The sequence below is a fragment of the Phaseolus vulgaris genome, chromosome 5 (assembly GCF_051622355.1).
Source record: "Phaseolus vulgaris cultivar YP4 chromosome 5, ASM5162235v1, whole genome shotgun sequence".
Taxonomy (NCBI): domain Eukaryota; kingdom Viridiplantae; phylum Streptophyta; class Magnoliopsida; order Fabales; family Fabaceae; genus Phaseolus; species Phaseolus vulgaris.
Genome location: NC_143502.1, coordinates 38,658,776 through 38,678,230, shown reverse-complemented (window position 1 = coordinate 38,678,230; position 19,455 = coordinate 38,658,776). Strand labels below are relative to the sequence as shown.

Here is a 19,455-nt window from a genome sequence, read left to right as displayed (position 1 = left end):
AGTTGACTAACCCTCTGATTTTCCAATTAATAGTGTCGTGATCTATTTTTTATTTTAAAATTTTTTAGGTAAGTGTTGCACTGAATATTAACTGAGTTTCACTTTCAATTTTTTAGAAAGTTACGTCATATTTTGAATGTTCTAAAACGCATTAGTAAGAAAAGTAATCATAATTGGAAATGGATGTCAGAAAATATGTTGTTTGGGTGATTGATTGAATGTCAGAAAACATTTTTAAAGAACTGACTCTTTGCTGATAATTTTTTTTAAAGAACTGACAAAAAATCTACGAGCTTCGTATTTTACATACTCTTTATTTAATACATCTATACACCTTTTTTTTGCGTATGATAATTTCGTGTAAACACCAAAATTTATGAACATCTTAGTAAAATCTATTGACGAAATCTCATAAATTGTTCCATGACTCTGTTCAAGTATTAATTTCCACGTTCAACATCTCATTTTCTGTTATTTCGTTGAAATTCAAATTTAAAATTAGCATAACTAATGAAGATCAACATGTCATTACAAGACATTTATAATAATCACTTCGCGCAACAAAATGTTTAAAAATATCATCACATAGGCATACGTTATTAATATATAAAAATTTAATCTCTATTTATCTACTATATATTAATTATTTAAAGATATTTTTTATGTGAGTATACAAAAATGTAACTAGGGATCTTGTATATAAACAGTTAAAAATAAAATTAAAACATTTTTAAATTGCTAAAATGGATTTTAGAAATACTCATAATTTGAATATTTTAATCTTAATTAATATTATGTGATAAGATCTATTCATTATAACTATCTTATTAATAATAAAATTTCAATAAATATTTGTTTTGTTTTAATCTTGTTTGTTTTGTGTTAAAGACTTAATGCATACATCTAAGCCTAATTAACATAAAAATATTATTTATTTTAAATTTTTTTTATGCATGGTCACTATTTTATTATATCTAATGGTTATATGACAAAAGTTAGTTGGTAATTAGGATGTAACTTTTTTTATTTAATAACAAAATAATATAAAGATTCACTTTTGACTTGACTCACCTTACCATTGTTACGGGACAGTTGATATATTCTAGAACAATCTTCTTCTTAACAATTGTCTCACTAAGAATCTAGCAATTCGATTGCAACTCGATTCACATTGTCTACGTCACATGATAATTGTGCAACTTACAATAATCTCATTCTAAACAATTTTCTCACTAGAAATCAAACTTCTACCTTGACTCTAATGTCAATGGATGGTCTATAGATCTTCAACTATCACAAGTAAGTCACATAAAGTGTTTCTTATCATAAAAAATCATAGATGATTTTGTTGGTAAGAAGAAGAAGGATTTGGACTGCAAACGTTGAGGTTACTTGCTCCATCCTCTAAGTCTAAATCTCTTCCATAACTCTAAGTTGCTAAACTATTATTTGTCGTCCTTCATGTATAACATATTGAATCATTATTTGGAGAATGTTAAACACAACAATTGGTTGTTGAGAGATAAGCACTATATGTAAAACTTTTGAGCTTGAAGTCCTAGGTTTTACGTTTGGAAGACTAGCTACTTCAACGTGCTAATCAATCACAACCTCAACTCCCTTCCTTCAGACTTCTTCCTCTTAAGCCTTCTTCTCAACAATTCTCTTTGCTTCAAAGTGTCACTCTAAAATAAAGATTATGTTCTCCTTAAGCATATCATACTTTAGAAGCTTATGGATAAGAGTAACTTTCGCATTTGCATCTAAAAAATGCCTATTTATTTATTTGTATTTGGGCTGTGTGCTTGTTGCCTATGGGCTTTGGGGTTGTTGGCTAATGGCTTGGTAAATCTATAAACTGAAATCCATACACTACTTAAAGGCCCAAAACGTCATCCTTAGCATATTTCTTGAAGTCCTTTGGGCCAGTACTGAGAAACGTAAACAATTTACTGAGATTGTAAATTTAAATATCATTGTAGTTGTTATCAAAGGAAAAAAAAACTAATTCAGACTCAAAATAACAAGTAAAAAGTCAAACATAAATTCAAAAATTCTGTTAGAGACTTGAGAGTAACACCACTTTTAACCAGCAATCAAAATATGATCATTATTATATTATACTTTAACAAGTTATTTAGTGCATTGACGAAGGTATGAAAATGATTACATCGTACTTTACTATGTTATCTAATATATTGATGAGTTGAGAATAAATATATATATATATATATATGTATATATATATATATGTATGTATACACTTCATTTTTTTATTTATCTAACTCTATTTTTCCGAAACAAGCTAGGAATCACCGGGTGATTAAGGTAGAGTGTGGTAATTATTTTTGTCAACACTAAAAAATGGGAGATTTTACTAGTCATGCACATTAATAAAACTTTTTCCAATTTCTTATACCTAATTATGTGAGAACATAATTGATTATTTATTAGGCTATGTTACTCATTTCATAATTAATTTCGATCTAAGTATAACCGATTTGCACAGTCAATTATATAAATAATAGATTATACTTGATCTAATCAATTAAGTTGTTTATATCTATTGTTAAATACAACGTTTTTTTTTTCATATTTCAAGAATTTTAAAGGGAATCACGTTTACACTACAAGAAAAAAATATTTCATTAGTTTTAATATAATTGATTAACTTATATCTCATTAGTTTGGAAGTCCTACAAATTTAAATATAATTAAGTAAATTTGTATCATAATGATTATGTTAAATTACATATATTAATTATATTTTCCCACAGATGATTTAGTGAATACGAGGAGATAATTAGGATTACCTGTATGCTCAAAACACTTTGCATCTATATTTCAATTTTTTTTTTCACTTATCTACTTTCTTTTCTTTATTTTTTTTTTATTTTCAGAAAAATGTAAGTGTTTGTTTGGATTAGAAAGTAAAAGGTAAGGAAGTGGGGAAAATGAATGAGATAAAAAAAACAGAAAGAGAAGTGTAATTATTTGAATTTTAAAAAAATTAAATAATATAAAAAAATAGTGAGTGATTTATTTAATATAATAGAATAAAAATATTATCAATTGATATATTTAAAATAAGACTAAAGTGTCCTTATATTAAAAATAAAATAGAATTAAATATTAAAAAATATTTAATATATCTAAAACCTTGATTAAATAGTTTCTCTAACGTGATACTCACTTATATAATATAATCATCCATTATTTTATGTCATCACTTCATTTATTTTTATTCTTAAATCATGAAATGCAAACCAAAGAGTATACTTACATCTCCACACCTTCACTTTAACTTCACAATACATGATTGAAAACAAACAAATTCGAAATGTTTTTTTAGAGCTTGAAGGTGAAGTTTACTAAGAAGTTAATTAACCATTGAGTTGTGTTAGTCTCATGCAGCAAAAATTAGAAGGATATGTTAAACCTTTTGTCTTTGGTCCAGAAGACATGGTTTGAAATAGGAACTTCAGAATTTATTCTGATTTTATTAAGTTGCAGTAGCAAGACTTGGATTTAAGAAGAAGGAGAAAAGAAAAGAGGTGCAATGCAACCACTCCCAAGAAAAATGATTATGAGGATGAGAAGTGACAAGTTGAAAATCAAAAGGAACCTTTTTTTCTCACTGCAATGCAGTTCAGAATCAAAGTCAATCCAACAGCAGCTTGACCTGCAAAAAGTTAGTAGATGCTCACACACACTCCATTCACAACTTAAAACCAATATTTTTATTTATGAGTATTTATTAATACTACAACACTAAGAATTTGACAGAAAATTTTTACTCAAAATTGTTATTAATAATACGTTTCACAAGTTATATCAGTTTTCATTTCTGAGCAGAAACGAATAAAAATAAAGTAATAGAATAATACATAAAAATATTAATTAGCCAAATTATTGGGCTAACTTTTTCAGCTTTGCGTGTGAACGTAATCAACTTTTTTCCATTAGTCAATCAATTTAATATAAGTGAACAATTTTCACGAACAAAGAAACAGTCTAATGAGTAGAATAATCACACGATGATGACTATTCCATGAGTCGCAGACAATGGTCAAAATCATAGACAGAACAGTCCACCAGCTGGATAAAGTTAAACCTAAAATTATAATCACCAATTACCACAACTCTTGTAATTCAATTAATATTGTATAATGACAGAGAAAACAAAGGGAAATGTTACTATATAATTCTGAGCTAACTTTCATTGAAGCAAAATTTGTCTTTATACGAACAAGGTATTGGCTGAAACCCTTCTAATTAGGATTTAGTTGATTTAATCATGCAACAGGTAGAGTTTGTAGAAGTATATTTCAAATATTAATATTGTATTATGAAAGTGGGTACAAATTTATACAAATTGTTAATACGTTGGAGTGTTAAAAAAAACACACACCCCTTTTGACATTTACTGAAAAAAAAACATTATGACATCAAAGAAATTATTTTTTTTGGCGTGTAGAATAAAAAATGTTTAATAAGATTAAGTTGATTTGATTTTCAAATAAAAAAACATTTTTATTTTGATTGTAATAGAAAATTTCCGAGGAAAACTAAATGATTTGTGAATAAATATGAATAATGCATCCATACCATACAAAGAAATAATACTTATAACTAATGAAAGAATTTTCAATCCAGGTATATATATATATATAACTGAGATTTGTGTTTAATAATTTATGTTATTCTTATACAACTTGACACTCTTTCATACAAGACAATAAAATTCATCCACCATATATGCATCATACTCTTTCTTTTATGGCCATCATTGCCTTTTTATTAGTTAAAATAATGAAGATTTGTCGTAAACAACCTCTATTTTGACTTCTGACCTAGCTTTTATACAAAAGATTCTTTGTCAGGGTGCTTAAACAAGTATTTCTATTTCTGACAAATCACACATAAGTATCAAAATCAATGATAGTGATACAAAAACTAAAAAATAGAGAAAGGGGTTTTTTTTTATGATAAGGGACAATCTCATGATACAATGAATATCAATTTTCACATAATTAAAGGAGAGAACATAATATGAATAACACTGCATGTATGTGCTAATTTACTTTCTAGTTCCAAAAGTTCATAATCAAAATACAATGATTATTTTTTTTACTTAATGCTTTGTTGAGATATGAATTTAGAGTTTTTATACGAATTCAAAATAAAAATGAATAGATAGCAATAAATAATATTTGAGAAAAATATTTTTGAATCTAAAAGCCTTGTTTTCTGGAATTGATAACATTGATGTCTGATTGGGGGATTGCACTTACATCGAGAGAATACTTACAAAAACCTAACATCATCGTCATCAAATCATCACTTTCACTTCCTAGAAAATAAGAATTATCTGATTTCATTAAAGAACACAGAACTCCACAACACAACCTCAAAGTCTTTTCTGAATCTTTCCCACTCCCATGCTTCTCACTGATCAAATCTCTCTGATTTCACTTCCAGTAGTCAGTCATGCATCAGTAGCACTCAGTTCAGTAGTTGTAGTACACTCCCTTCTCCGTCTTGTTTTCATCAATACTAAAATACTCATTATTACTATAATTACTACCACTGTTAGTACTAATCAGTTGTTTAATAACCTCAAGATCATAATCGAGTGCTGTTTGTTGCGTTTGGAAGAAGCACCCGTTTGGCTTCTCTGTCCATTGGTGCACATACTCCTCACCTCCATCATGATTAATGTTGCCTTGACTAAGCATAAATCTGTTCGTGTTCTGATCTCCAAACATTAAATTCTGAAATCCCATTTCTTCTTGTTTTATCTCTCTGCCAAGGCTCACCTGGCTGCAGCTCCCATCAGAGGAACTGCAACTTGTTTCACTTCCAAACACAAGCATGGAACTGTCTGTGGTGGGGTAATACTGCATGGGACTAACACTCACCAAAGGCTCTTGGTTTTGATACAAAGGGAGAGAGGTGGTTGTGCTCGTGTAATTACTTGAAGGAACAGAAATTTGTTGAAGGCATGGGAAAGATGAGGTTGGTGCTGGGATGTGATAATGAGAGTTGTTGCAGTAGTCCCTATAGATTGAAGAGGATAGAGATGATTGAGAAGAAAATGGTGAGGGAGGGTTTTGGGTGGAGGAGTGTTGATAGGGTGCTATTCTTTGATGAGATGCAGGAAGCAGCCCCATGAGTTTCCTCTTAAGCTTGGTGTTCCAGTAGTTCTTGATATCATTGTCAGTCCTGCCTGGTAACTGAGCAGCTATAATTGACCACCTAAAAACATCAAGGAAAAATTCACCAAATATAATTATATATCAATGTCTTCATTTACCCAACATCTTTGAGTGCATGCTGTTGCTAGATCTAAACTTGGCTTCCATGTTAAAGACCAGCTTCCCAAATATAGACAGATTCTAGACAACTACATAGTTTTCTCACATTGTCAAATCCCTTGTTGTGTTTTTTTTTTGTGTGCCTCTTTTTCTTTTCCTTTTACCTCTTTTAAATAAATATGGACAGACTTCAGGACATTTCACCCGGAGCATGCGTTTCATTTAGTGATTGAAGTAAAAGTGGAAAAAAAAAGAATGTCCATCTCAATATTCTAGATCTGGAGAATAATAAATTTTAGAATTTGTTAGTGGGTCTAGCTATGAATAGTGCATAAAAATGGGTAGCAATAAGTAGTACCTGCTTCCAATATTAGCATAAAGGCTGCAGATTATTCTGTCTTCCTCGTCGGAGAATTCCCCATGCTTAATGTTGGGCCTAAGATAGTTAAGCCATCTCAATCTGCAACTTTTTCCACATCTCCTTAGACCTATAATCATATATCAGAGTCAGAGCATTGTAGACATACAAAGAAAAAGAGAATACATGCAAATGAAAGGATGTCTAGGTTTAAAGTTTAACACTATATATACATGTTTCTTACCAGCTTTCTGAGGAAGAGCAATCCAATTCCCTCCAGTTCCATTCTTTTCTATGTACTCCTTCAGCTTTGAGTCTTCTTCTGGTGACCATGGTCCTCTCTTCACATTTGCCTTGTCACAGCAAGGAGCTCTTCCCATCTTCTCTCCTTCTCTGCAACAATTCCACAAAACCTCTCTCACGATGCCAATTCCAAACCCTGGCTTTCTAATGAAACTTTGGTGGGGACTGCTTAGCCTTATAACAAGAGACCTAGCTTTTGAACAGTTAAAATATTACTATTTTATTATCTCAGTAAGAAACAAAAACTTAAATGAAAAGCATGGATAGGACGTTTATGTACGAAAATAATTTAAATTGTGAACATTATTCTAATATGGACTCATTCTCAGGGAGAACTTTCTAACCTTCAGCCTTCGCGGCCAAAACTTCTGACTCATATATATAATTTCTTCTTTAGTTAATATTTAATCACACACAAAAGCATCCAAAGTTTGTCATACAGAAAGAAACATAACCCAGCAGGTTCATTGCAGTGATGGCTACAGCTACCAGATTTGTGATTCTATCCAAAAGCAAGGACCAAAATGTGGAATTAATTGTCCAAGTTTCTTCGTCCTAGTGCGGTGGCTCAATATTTAATCATTTTTGTTAATTAAAGCATTGACACTCTTGCTAAAGTAAAACATTACAAGAGCAAAAGACAGAAAGAAAAAAATGGAAAAGGTGCACGCAATATGTTAAAATACCTGTAGTATGATTTAATTAAATCCACATCTAACTGGCGGACATGTGTGACAAAAGCGCACCTCAACAATATATATATTGAAGATATATATTAATGGAGTTAATTATATAGTAGTATTATTAAACTTGTCAGAAAATCATTGTGTAGCAGTAGGTGTATCTTTTGGAACTGCACACGAACACGTCCTAAAACTTTACCACTAAAGAACCAGAAAATGAAATATATTGTTCCCTCTGCATTTGTAAATGCTAAATCATAACTTTGTGATGCATAGTTGCCTCTTCATACACTCTTTCCCCTAGGAAACAAACATAGGTGTTCAGGCAATTGCATGCACGTTAGGGATTCAGCAAACTAGCTAGCATATTTACTCTTTGGAACAGTGAAATATACTATAAATTATAATTCTTTTATATTTCAAACTTCTCTTTTGGTTAGTTTTTTCCTTGTTTTATTAAACTTTATAATCAATAACTTGCATTAGAAAAGATATGTTAAAAGAGCTTCATGTCTATTATGCAAAATTATCTGGTTATAATATTGGTGAGTGATGAGATTGGTGATTATTTTTTTTTATCAGCCAAAGCAATGTGTTTTAAACGGTACCAAAAGTACCAAAAGAACACATAAAGACCTTGGATATACCCAAAGATAAAACAAACAAACTAATATAAAATTAGAAAAAGAACAAAAGCACTAATAAAAGTCTCAACGCAAGCTAACACACCATCAACAACTAGTGGAACAAATCTATGCCCTCTAGTTGCCAAACACCTAGCAATACTCTAGCAAACAAACAACCAGGCACAAATAGCATCCCACATACATGAAGAAGAGCCAAAAACATATTCCCTGAAAAATAGTTTAAGGATTGAAATGCAAACTTATTTTATCATCATACACTAAGATATTAAACAAACAACTTAATTATATCTAATTGAGGAATTTTCTGAATCTCTCCACCTTAGACACATGAGGAATTTTCTTAATCTCAACACACATGTACTGAAATCTTAATAGACACAGGTAACACAAATAACACAATTTTGACTAGGAATATTATTTTTACAAAAGATAAATATCTATCTTTCCGTTTTTTAAGTTGCGATCCACGTACAATCCCAAATCGAATTAACCATTTTATTAACACCACCCAGTTTAAAGTGAATAAAATACATTTAGAGTCTAGGATTTAGGATTTAAGGTATAGTAAATAAATTTCTAGTTCACACTGAATTGCGGATTTTTTTCATAGTCAACTTTTACACCTCCATATACACACATTTACTAACATCTTAATAGACATGGGTAACACATATAACACAATTTTGATCAGGGATATTCTTTCCACAAAAGATAAATATTTATCTTTCCATCTTCTCACTTGTTTTCTTATTTTTGCTACTACTGATTTTCAAGCTTTAACTCCATCATATTCTCTCCCACATGTAGACTTAAGGTATATGAAAGGTATTTGCATATCAACTTGATCAACAAAAAAGTTGATGGGATTCCATACAAACACTTATCCACCCATTTACTACAAAAGCCTAATTTCTATATCATATTGTAAATGAATTTCTAGTTCACTAAATTGCAAGTTTTTTCATAGTCAACTTTTAGAATCACTATAATTTTTTTTATCAACAATAAAAGATATAATAAATGTGGCCCACTTTAGGGGTGGTCTAACCCTCTTACAAAGCAAAAGAGACATACACCTAAAGAAAACCTGGACTATCTACCTTGCCACAACTAGCTAAAAAACGACATTGTTGTAACAACAGTTTCTCCTCCAATAGTGGTGGCTGGCGAGTTAGAGTCTTTTTTCGATATTTGCCCTGGTGCGAGAAGGATGGTCGACACAGACGAAGGGGAAGGTGTTACGTCTTTTGCTTCCAAAGGAAGATCTCCTGGATGGGAGGGCGTCTAAATTCGCTTCTACCAAGGAGTTGTGGTCGGCAAATTCTATCACATATAGTGGGGTTAGAAGTTGTAATAGATTGTTCTGGACGAACAATGATTTTGGTAAAGTTAGAAGTATGTGGAGTATTGGCAAGAAGTTGGGTTTTTCTATCTCAGGGGAAGAAGAATTTGCTATAAACAGGTTGCATTTTATGGAAAACCGGGACAATAGGAGTATAGGGTGGAGTTGAGTGTTTTTGATGATGAATCTGCTTAGTATGAATATAAAGGGGGTTAGAAGGAAGAGTCAAAAGAAAATATTTGTGCGATTTGATCCACAAAGAAGAGGTAGGAATGGTTTGCCTACAAGAGACAAAATGTTCTGGGTTCAGAGGAGAGTTATTTTCTTCTGTGGGGTTCTAATGATATTGATTGGGTTGAAAATAGTGCGGTAAATAATGCAGGAGGGGTCATCATTATGTGGAGGAGAAACTCTTCCAAATGACTAGTTCTTTTAAAGGGAGGGATTTCTCCATTCTAGAAGGGGTTTGAGAGGTTGGAGACGGGTTACAAGTAACAATTATAAATGTATATTGTTTGGGTTTGTTGAGGGAAAAGAAAGAGGTGTGGGAAGAGATTAGCGAAATCAGGAAGAATAAACAAGACAAGGCTTAGTGCGCCGTTGGAGATTTTAAATCTATCATGTGTAAGGAGGAAAGGAGAAGCGTGATTTCGATTTCTGATTATGGTAGAGAAATTAGAGGGTTTAATGATTTCATCGAAAAAAACATATTTGGTGGATATTCCGATGGTCGGGAAAAAATTCACATGGTACAAACTGAATGGGGCAGTAAAGAGCAGGATTGACAGGATTTTGGTGTCCAGGGAGTGGCTGGAAACTTATCCAAACAGTAAACAATGTGTTAAGCAGATTAGTCTCTGATCATTGTGCGCTAGTGCTAAAAAATATGACTGTGGATTGGGGGCCAAAACCGTTCAAAAGCCTGGATGTTTGGCAAAGCGATGGCAGGTTCTTAGATTTTGTTCATAATAAATGTCGGAGTTATGAGGTGCAAGGCAGAGGGTTGTTTATTTTAAAAGAAAAATTGAAAAAAGTTAAAACCAGATCAAAAAATTTGGAATAGAGAAGTCTTTGGGAATGTCAACCGCACAGGGGAAGTCTTACAGAAGAAGATTCAAGAGCTAGACGATAGAGATGATGAAAACAATCTTCACAAGTCTGGGAGGGATGAGAGAAAAATATTATTAGCTGAACAAAGTAGAAATTCCTTCAAGCAGGAAACAATCTTACTACAAAAAGCTCGCATTAAATGGTAGAAACAAGGAGATTTAAATACAAAGTTTTTTCACTTGACTATGAAGTGGAGAGTGAGAAACGGGATCAACGGGGTTTTAGAGAATGGTATTTGGAGTGAAGACAAGGAGGTGGTTAAAACGAAGGTAAGAGAGGGTGCGTGTATAAGATAGTATAAAAAAGTTCTTTCTCTCAGGTTGAAAAGGTGATTGGAAAAGTCATTGATTTCAGACAATCTGCTTTTTTAGAAGGAAGGGGTTGTTGGATAATGTTCTTGTGAGTAATGAAGTTTGGGACGAGATGAAGAGGAAGAACAAAAGTTGTGTTTTTTTCAAGGTAGACTATGAGAAGGCTTACGACTCAGTAAGATGAGATTTTTTCTATTATATGCTGGGAAGGCTTGGGTTATGCGCAAAGTGGATCTCCTGGATTACATCTTGTCTGGAATATGCTTCGATGTGAATTCTAGTTAATGGAAGCATGACTAAGGAATTTATTCCGAAAAGGGGCCTGAGGCAAGGTGATCCATTGGCTCCGTTCCTTTTTCTTATTGTAGTTGAAGGACTTGCAGGGGTCTCTAGGATTGCGGTTGAAAAAGATTTGGTTGAGAGTGTGGAGATTAGGAGTAAGAAGGTTAAGGTGAATATGCTGCAGTATGTCGATGATACTTTGTTCTTCTGTAAAGCTAGTCTCAAAAGCGTTTTCAACATTAAGGTTATCCTGAATTGCTTTGAGTTAGCTTCTGGTCTTAAGCTGAATTTTTTGAAGAGTAGAATTGGCGGGGTGGGGGTCGAAAAGACATCTAATTTTTGCTTTGCAACAATTCTCAATTGTGAAGTGATGAAAACCCCGTTTAAATATTTGGGAATGCCGGTAGGGGGTTGCCATAAGAGGGTTAAGAACAAATTAGGTAGTTGGAAGGGCATATTCGTTTTGTTGGCTGGGAGGATCTGCTTGCTTAAGTCCGTTCTATCGTCAATCCCCATGTTCTATCTCTCTTTGTTCAGGATGCTAGCTAGTGTGATGAAGAAGATTGTGAGCTTGCAAATGAATGTTTTGTGGGGTTTGGGGTCTAAAGGGAGGAAGATAGCCTGGGTTGTGTGGGATAAGGTCTGCAAGTCTAGGTAAGCGGGCGATTTAGGCATTATCAATATTAGAACTTTTAACGTGGCCTTGCTGGGGAAGTGGATATGGCGTTTGAGGTCCAACAAAAGTGGGTTGTGGAAGGAGACCATTGTGTTCAAGTATGGTGGTTGGAGATGTTTGAAAGAGTGGGGAGCATATAAAAATAAAGTTTCTTTGTGGTGGAATGACTTGAAGGAGATCTGGAAGTCGAAATGTTCGAGAGGGAGTTTTGAAGACCGTTTCAAATGGGAGGTAGGGAATGAAAGGGATATTCTTTTTTTGGAAGATAACTGGTTGAGTTTCGGTGCCTTGAAGAATATTTGTAAACAAAGAGGAGTCTTTGTCTGAGTGTGGGGCCTAAGAGAACAACATTTGGGCATGGAGACTAAATTGGAGAATGGGTCTTTTTGTGTGAGAGGAGTTCCTTGTTCTCCAGCTTACTGAGGTGTTACTTGGCTCAAGTCCCATTTCAGAGTCTGAGGACAGATGAGTTTGGAAGGATAGCATCTCTGAAGAGTTTTCTATTCAGTCAACCTATGATTTTCTGAAAGGAGAGGCAGAAGGGGGAAATTCGCGGTTGTATGACTTCTTTTGGAAGATTAAGGCTTTACCTTTAGCCCAGGTTATTGCTTGGAGGGTGATTGAAAATATGCTAGCCGCTAGGGTCAAACTGGAGAGATGTGGACTTGAGATCGAGAGCAACCTTTTTTGTGTGGGGGTATAGAGGAGTCGACTAGTCATTTGTTCTTTGGGTGTAGGGTTTTTTGCCTAGTTTGGAATCTTTGCTACGTGTGGTTAGGAGTGAACTCAGTTGACCCTCTTATGCCTGCCTCACATTTTATGCAGTTCATTTTTATTGATGCACCTTTGCCTGTCAATCTTATTATGGGTAATATTTGGATTGCAGTGGTTTACGAGATCTGGAGACATAGGAATAATCAATTATTTAAGGGCGGAGTGGTCAATCATTCTGAATTTTTTTCCTTAGCATAATTAAAGGTTTGTCTTATATGGGTTTTTCCTTATCTGTTTGGTGCTTAGAATCACAGGTATGTATGCTCTCGATTAAAAAAGATTTTTAGGGTGGTGGGATGGTGTCTGTTTTGTTTTCAGGAAAGTTAGCTTTTGAGACAGTTGGGTGAAGTAGGACTTGGTTATTTGGTTTTGCTAGTGTTGGTACTAAAGGTTGCATGTGGGGTTTGATGTACTCGGATGTTGGAGTGTTTGTTTCTTTGTTTTAAAAAATGATTAGACCACCCCTTAAGTGGACCACATTTATTTATTTTTTATTACCGATAAAAAAAATATAGTACGACATGTATACGGGTTGGATCACCCCTTAAATGTTTCTTATTTATTTATTTATTCTTTTTGTTGATAAAAAAGTATAATATGATATTTGTAATCATTATTATATTAAATTGTAAAATATTATACATTGATTACAACTATCGTAATTTAATGTGTTATATTTTATAATTAAAAAAAAATAGTCATATAATAATTTTTATATTAAATTTAAATAATATTACCTTTTATAATTAATATGATTATTATATAAATTTAATTTTTATTATAATAATTATATTTTATTATGATTATATTATTATTTATTTATTAATAATATTATTAATTTTTTTTACATAAATTTATTTATAATATAAATTATTAATATAATTTTATTTATATTATATAATCGATTATATATTAAGTTGATAATATAATTATTTATATATATAATCAATTATATTATATATATATATATATATATATAAAATAATTAAATTAACATATTATAAAATTAATTTAATGTTTAAATATATTTTTGGAAATAAAATTATTATGTTTAAATTTTAATTTTAAATTTATTAATATACATGCACTGATAATCGATATCGGTTACGTTTTAAAGTAAATTGATTACGTTTTTTTTAAAGATTTGTATAATCGATTATATTTCAGTAATAACTAATTATCCTTCTAAATGATGATAAAAAAAATTATCCTTCTAAATTTCTTTTGATAAATAATTACGTGAAAAGAGAGTTGATTATTCCTTAAAAAGATTTGATAACCAATTATGTCTTAAATGTTAATGGATTATCTTTCATAAAAAAAAGAAAAAAGTTCATAATAAATGAAGGATAAGTAAAGAACTTCATTCATATTTAGGTGTCTTTATGCAATTCTAAATTAACTAGGGAGGAATATTTTTGGTGTTTCTTCACCTTGTCGTACACATTCTTCTTCACTCGTAAATACAAATATAACTGGTTATCACATATTTATATGAATTAATATTTTTTTTATCAACAATCAAGAATATATATACACAAGAATCATTTAAGGGATGATTCAATTCTTATACACAAAGGTATGAGCAGCTTGCGTAACATCTAAAAAATAAAGCAGCTCCTGACATAACCTGTACTAAAAAAAATAATAAATATAAACTAATTTTTAGAGACAAAAGATAATTAGTTGTTATAGTGACTAAATTATAGATCATTTTAGAAAGTAAAAAAAATTTAGTTTCTAAATTAGTTTCTATTATTATTAAATGGTTTCTAAATTGGTATCTAATTAGCTACCAAAGTTTTAACTATCAATTATTTAATTTCTAAAATGATATTTAATTTAGTCCCTATAATAACTAATTATTTTTTTATCTAAAATTAATTTTTATTTAATGTTTTTCTTTTAATCCGACAAAACTTGAGAGAAACTTCCTCCAACGCCAACTAAAACGAATACCCCAAGAAAATACAATGTAAATGTTTGATATAATTTTATTTCTTTTAGTTGATAAAAAAAATGTGATAAAGTATATATTTGTGTGTTTACAGCTCCTCACAGTTTAACTTTTTCCCTTGCAGCAGAAGGCGCATATATATTCACAATTGTACATATCTGATATATAGGGTCCTATGGATCAGGGATTGTACCCTTAAATTCATCTGCTCAGATGTTGTGTTTAAATATTGACTAATTAATCAGTGGAATTGTATAGATATAGAGATATATAAAATAGTTTTATACCGACAGTATAGTGAAAAATATATAGGGAAAACAATTATCACATATATCTGTGCTGTCATGTACACTAGAATAACATTCCTAGTATAGGACGTTTGTGTTGCTTGAGGACACATGAAAATACACAAGAGACCTAGGTCTTCTGCAAAGGCCCTATTTCATAGATCATACATGATGATATTCCTTCTTTTCCTTTTATTTATTACTTCTTCTATATCTATATTTTCCTTCTCTGTAATAGATAAACATCCCTATACTTTGTACTCTCTCTCAGTATAAAGGGTGGAAGAAAGCTATTCAATGGTTCTATAGAATTCTGCTATACTTCATGGTATGGGTTTAAAGCTAACAATTATTTTTAATTTTCGTCTTATATTTGAAAATAATTGAAACAAGTTCACCGATTATGCAGCTGCATACTTTGATTTATTTAATGAACTGAATTGTGTCATTGCTAACGTATGCATGCTTCTGCTGCCAGCTAACTATACTGTATGGGGTTCTAATCTTAATTTTATATGGTATTAGCAGCATTAAATAGATTATTCACTTGTTTAAGTACACATCTCTTCTTTAACAACTTTTTTTTTATCTCTATCTTTTACTTCTTATATCATCAACTTATCATATTTTTTTCCCTTCTTTGTGTTTTAGAGCTACAGCCATCAATGTTCTAGTTCGGGTAGAATTTATCTCAGATTAATTCAATGAAATTTCATATTCAAATCTTATTGACAAAAAAATTATATTGAAAAAACTAACTCATGAATATTTAATACGAAGGTCATGATATATAGTCCAAACAAATGTTGCTGTTACACAAAAAAAAAAATATAATTTTGGTGACAAGATAGGATACTTAATCAAGTGTAATTAAAAATTCAAAAAAATTCACCTTTTAAAATGAGACTCGAACTTGATAAAAAAACTTTCCCAATATTATTTATAGCTAAATTTTAATTAAGTTGGTTCTAATAAAGTTAAAAGATACTATTTTTTTCTTATTAATAAATAATAAATTAAAATATTTAAAAAATATCACAACTCTTATAAATAAAACTCCCTCACATAACCTCTCAAAACAAAAAACTATTATACGAAGATCTCAAAAAAAATCTATAATATAAGTTTCTTCCACTACAAGACAATCATGAAATAGAAACCAATTTTTAGAAAAAAAAAATAATTAGTTACAATAAGAACTAAAATAGAGACCATTTTAGAAACTAAAAAAAAAAATTGGTTTCTAAATTAGTTTCTATTATTTTATATTATTGTTAAATAGTTTCTAAATTGGTATCTAATTAGCAACTAAGGTTTTAACTACCAATTATTTAGTTTCTAAATTTGGTAGAAAAACCTTGGTTACTAATTAGATACCAATTTAGAAACTATTTAACAATAATAAAAAGTAATAGAAACTAATTTAGAAACCAAATTTCTTTTTAGTTTCTAAAATGATTTCTAATTTAGTTACTATTGCAACTAATTATTTTGATTTCTACAAATTGATTTCTATTTCATGGTTTTCTTGTAGTGTTCTCATAAATATTCATATTGACATACTTATATTTACTTTATCACAACTATCAAATTGATGTTTTTTTTATTTATCACAACTATCAAATTGATGTTTTTTTTATTGTCTAAATGAATAATTGATATTATTTTATTGTGTAAATGAAGGATTTTTCTATTGTTTCTTCTTGACTTTAAGTTGTGTTAAACTGTTTTGGTTGAAGGCAACGGAAGAGAAGTGACTGTGGAAAAAGAAGAGTTATATATGTAGTGGCATATGATATAAAGTAAAGTTGATAATTTATTATGATTAAAGGAAGCTAATCTTGGTGGGTAGGCAGGGATCTAGGAAGATACGTTTAGTTTATAGTCCACGCTTTTTGCAATTTGGTAGCTTATATAATACCTGCATTTCTTATCACTTTCTCGATGGATATAAACCACTGTACATAGTGCTCCAAACAGTAACACTAATCTTTGACCATTATCTCCATGTATGAAAGAAACGTTTCACCATCCAAAACAATAACCATCCCCACCAAGATATAAAATTCAAAATCATTCCATGCTCTTCTGCACTCATGCTCAACCTTTTTAAAATGAAAATGTTAGAAAAGGTGTGCATGATAATAGACTCTTATTCAGGAAAACTTATGTGTAGCTATGTCTATGAGATTTAGGGGCTACATGCATATGAATCCGACTAAATCTCTTGCTTGTGTACTCAAAATATTTCAGTAGCCCTGTGATATAATGTGATGGTGATGCTGTATAAAGTTGTGACAAGCAGTAGTTCAAAAGCAGCAGCATCAATCTGGTGGCAGGATATCAGCCAGAGTAGATTGTATATAGAATAATATTAGTTCTCCTTCAATAAGGTAGCATCGGAACGTTGAATGCATAACATGATGTGACGAGAGGCCAAGATAGTCAAATTATAAACTTATTAATCGTACCTTGTTTTTCAAATAATAACTCAGTTTTGTAGATTTTCAAATGACTCAAAAGGTTTGCATAATAATTGGATCAGTAGCATAAATAACCTTTGAGACATGCAAATGAAAGTGGTTAATGTAATGTGAAGTATTGTTTGTGAAATATTATTCCAGATTGGACCTTTGTGTGTGAGTAGAAGCATAGGGTAGTAGGTTATTGGTCCGACATACTCTAATCCAATTTAATGTTGTCAGAGAACCTTCGTGTCGCTAAAGCCATTAAGATCTAGCCTATCCTAGATTGAGGTTGATATACTCAATCTTTACCTCAGTTTGCTTTAAAAGTCTTGTGTCAACAGATATTACACAAAATCTTAATCACGTTCAAGAGGTACAAATTCTAAAGTATTTTACTCATAATAATATTTTGTTCTGCTTTGTCAGACCACACGGAAAATACCAGAGTGTTAATCTTTAATGTAAATCTTACATATCCTTATGTTTTATTTCAACTGCGATTGTAGATGAACAAACAATTCATTATAGTTCGAAATTATCACAAATTTCAGGATTGATCCTTTTCTATCTATAATTTTTTTATCAACAAAGTGAATAAAATAAATAAGATTATTTTAGAGATATTCCAACTCTTATAAAAAAGAAAAGGGTTAGTGAGTCACCATACAAAAAAAAAAAAACATTACCTTCTCTATATTTTCATATGTAATATTAAGACTTTCTTTTTACATAGATATTTTTTATTTTTTGTTTATGTATTATTACTATTGTGGATAAAGAACTTCGTGTGTGTGTATTGTACGATTTTGATAGGATTTTGGTCAAGATTGTTGACTTAGTACTCTTCGAACATGGTTTTAACATGTATTTTTTAACACAAAATGATTAATGTAATTATTACACGAGAATTTATTTAGAATCCAAAGATTAACCTGGAAATCTACCTTAATCTCGATTCAGTGTCAAAGGTCCATCACAACCCTATAAATAAGCACACCAACCAAAGTAAAAGTAAACTTTAAACAATATTTATTACACTCAATTACCTCAAACTGAGCACTAACTTATGCATCAGAGTAACTTTTTGCATAAACACCACCTACATCGACCAAAGACCGAAAATCACATGACATCTCCAATCAGAATCAACAACCATCCAAGGAGCTTAAGGGTGTGTTTGGATTAGGGAGGGGATTTGAGGGAGAGGATTTAGAATGATTTGAGAGGAAAGTGATGTTGTTTGGATTGGGGTATATTAGAGTAGATTTGTGAAGAAAGTTTATTGAAGTTTGTAATTGATGTGATATTTGAAAATATTTTTTTAATTTTTTAAAATGTATAAAATGTAAGTTTACAAATTTGATAAATAATAAATTTTAAAAAAAATTATTAAAGAATTTATTATAAAAAAATTTAAAATATATATTAGAATTAAAATAATTTAAAATATATATTAGAATTAAAATAATTTAAAATATATATTAGAATTAAAATAATTTAAAATATATATTAGAATTAAAATAATTTAAAATATATATTAGAATTAAAATAATTTAAAATATATATTAGAATTAAAATAATTTAAAATAAAATATTAATATTAAATTAAATAAAAATATGTATTAATAATTAAAATTAATATTTTATTTATTATTTATTTTATTATAATATAAAAATTAATATTAATAATTAATAAAAAAATTATAAGTGTTATATATATATATATATTAGAATATAGTTTACATACATAATTATATAAAATTTATTAATTTTTTTTTTAAAAAAAAGTGTCATGTCACCTTTCTCCACAAATCTTCTCAAAAGAAAGAGAAAATTTTAAGGCATGAAAGTTGCATCGTTTTTCGGGATTTTACTTTTTTTTCTTTTCGTTTTTCCAACTTTCTGCACTCTCCTCCTTTCTTTGCTTTTCCGCGCCTGGA

At 30.4% G+C, this 19,455-nt stretch overlaps 1 protein-coding gene across 1 annotated transcript; it reads right to left on the bottom strand.

The window, feature by feature from the left end:
- Positions 1–5,225: 5,225 nt before the first annotated feature.
- Positions 5,226–7,331, bottom strand: LOC137835700 (transcription factor MYB3). Its single transcript, XM_068644315.2, has 3 exons — positions 6,920–7,331; positions 6,676–6,805; positions 5,226–6,258 (listed from the first exon to the last, which is right to left on the bottom strand). The coding sequence occupies exons 1-3, from the start codon at positions 7,053–7,055 to the stop codon at positions 5,511–5,513; spliced, it is 1,014 nt and encodes a 337-aa protein (XP_068500416.2). The 5' UTR covers positions 7,056–7,331; the 3' UTR covers positions 5,226–5,510.
- Positions 7,332–19,455: the final 12,124 nt, after the last annotated feature.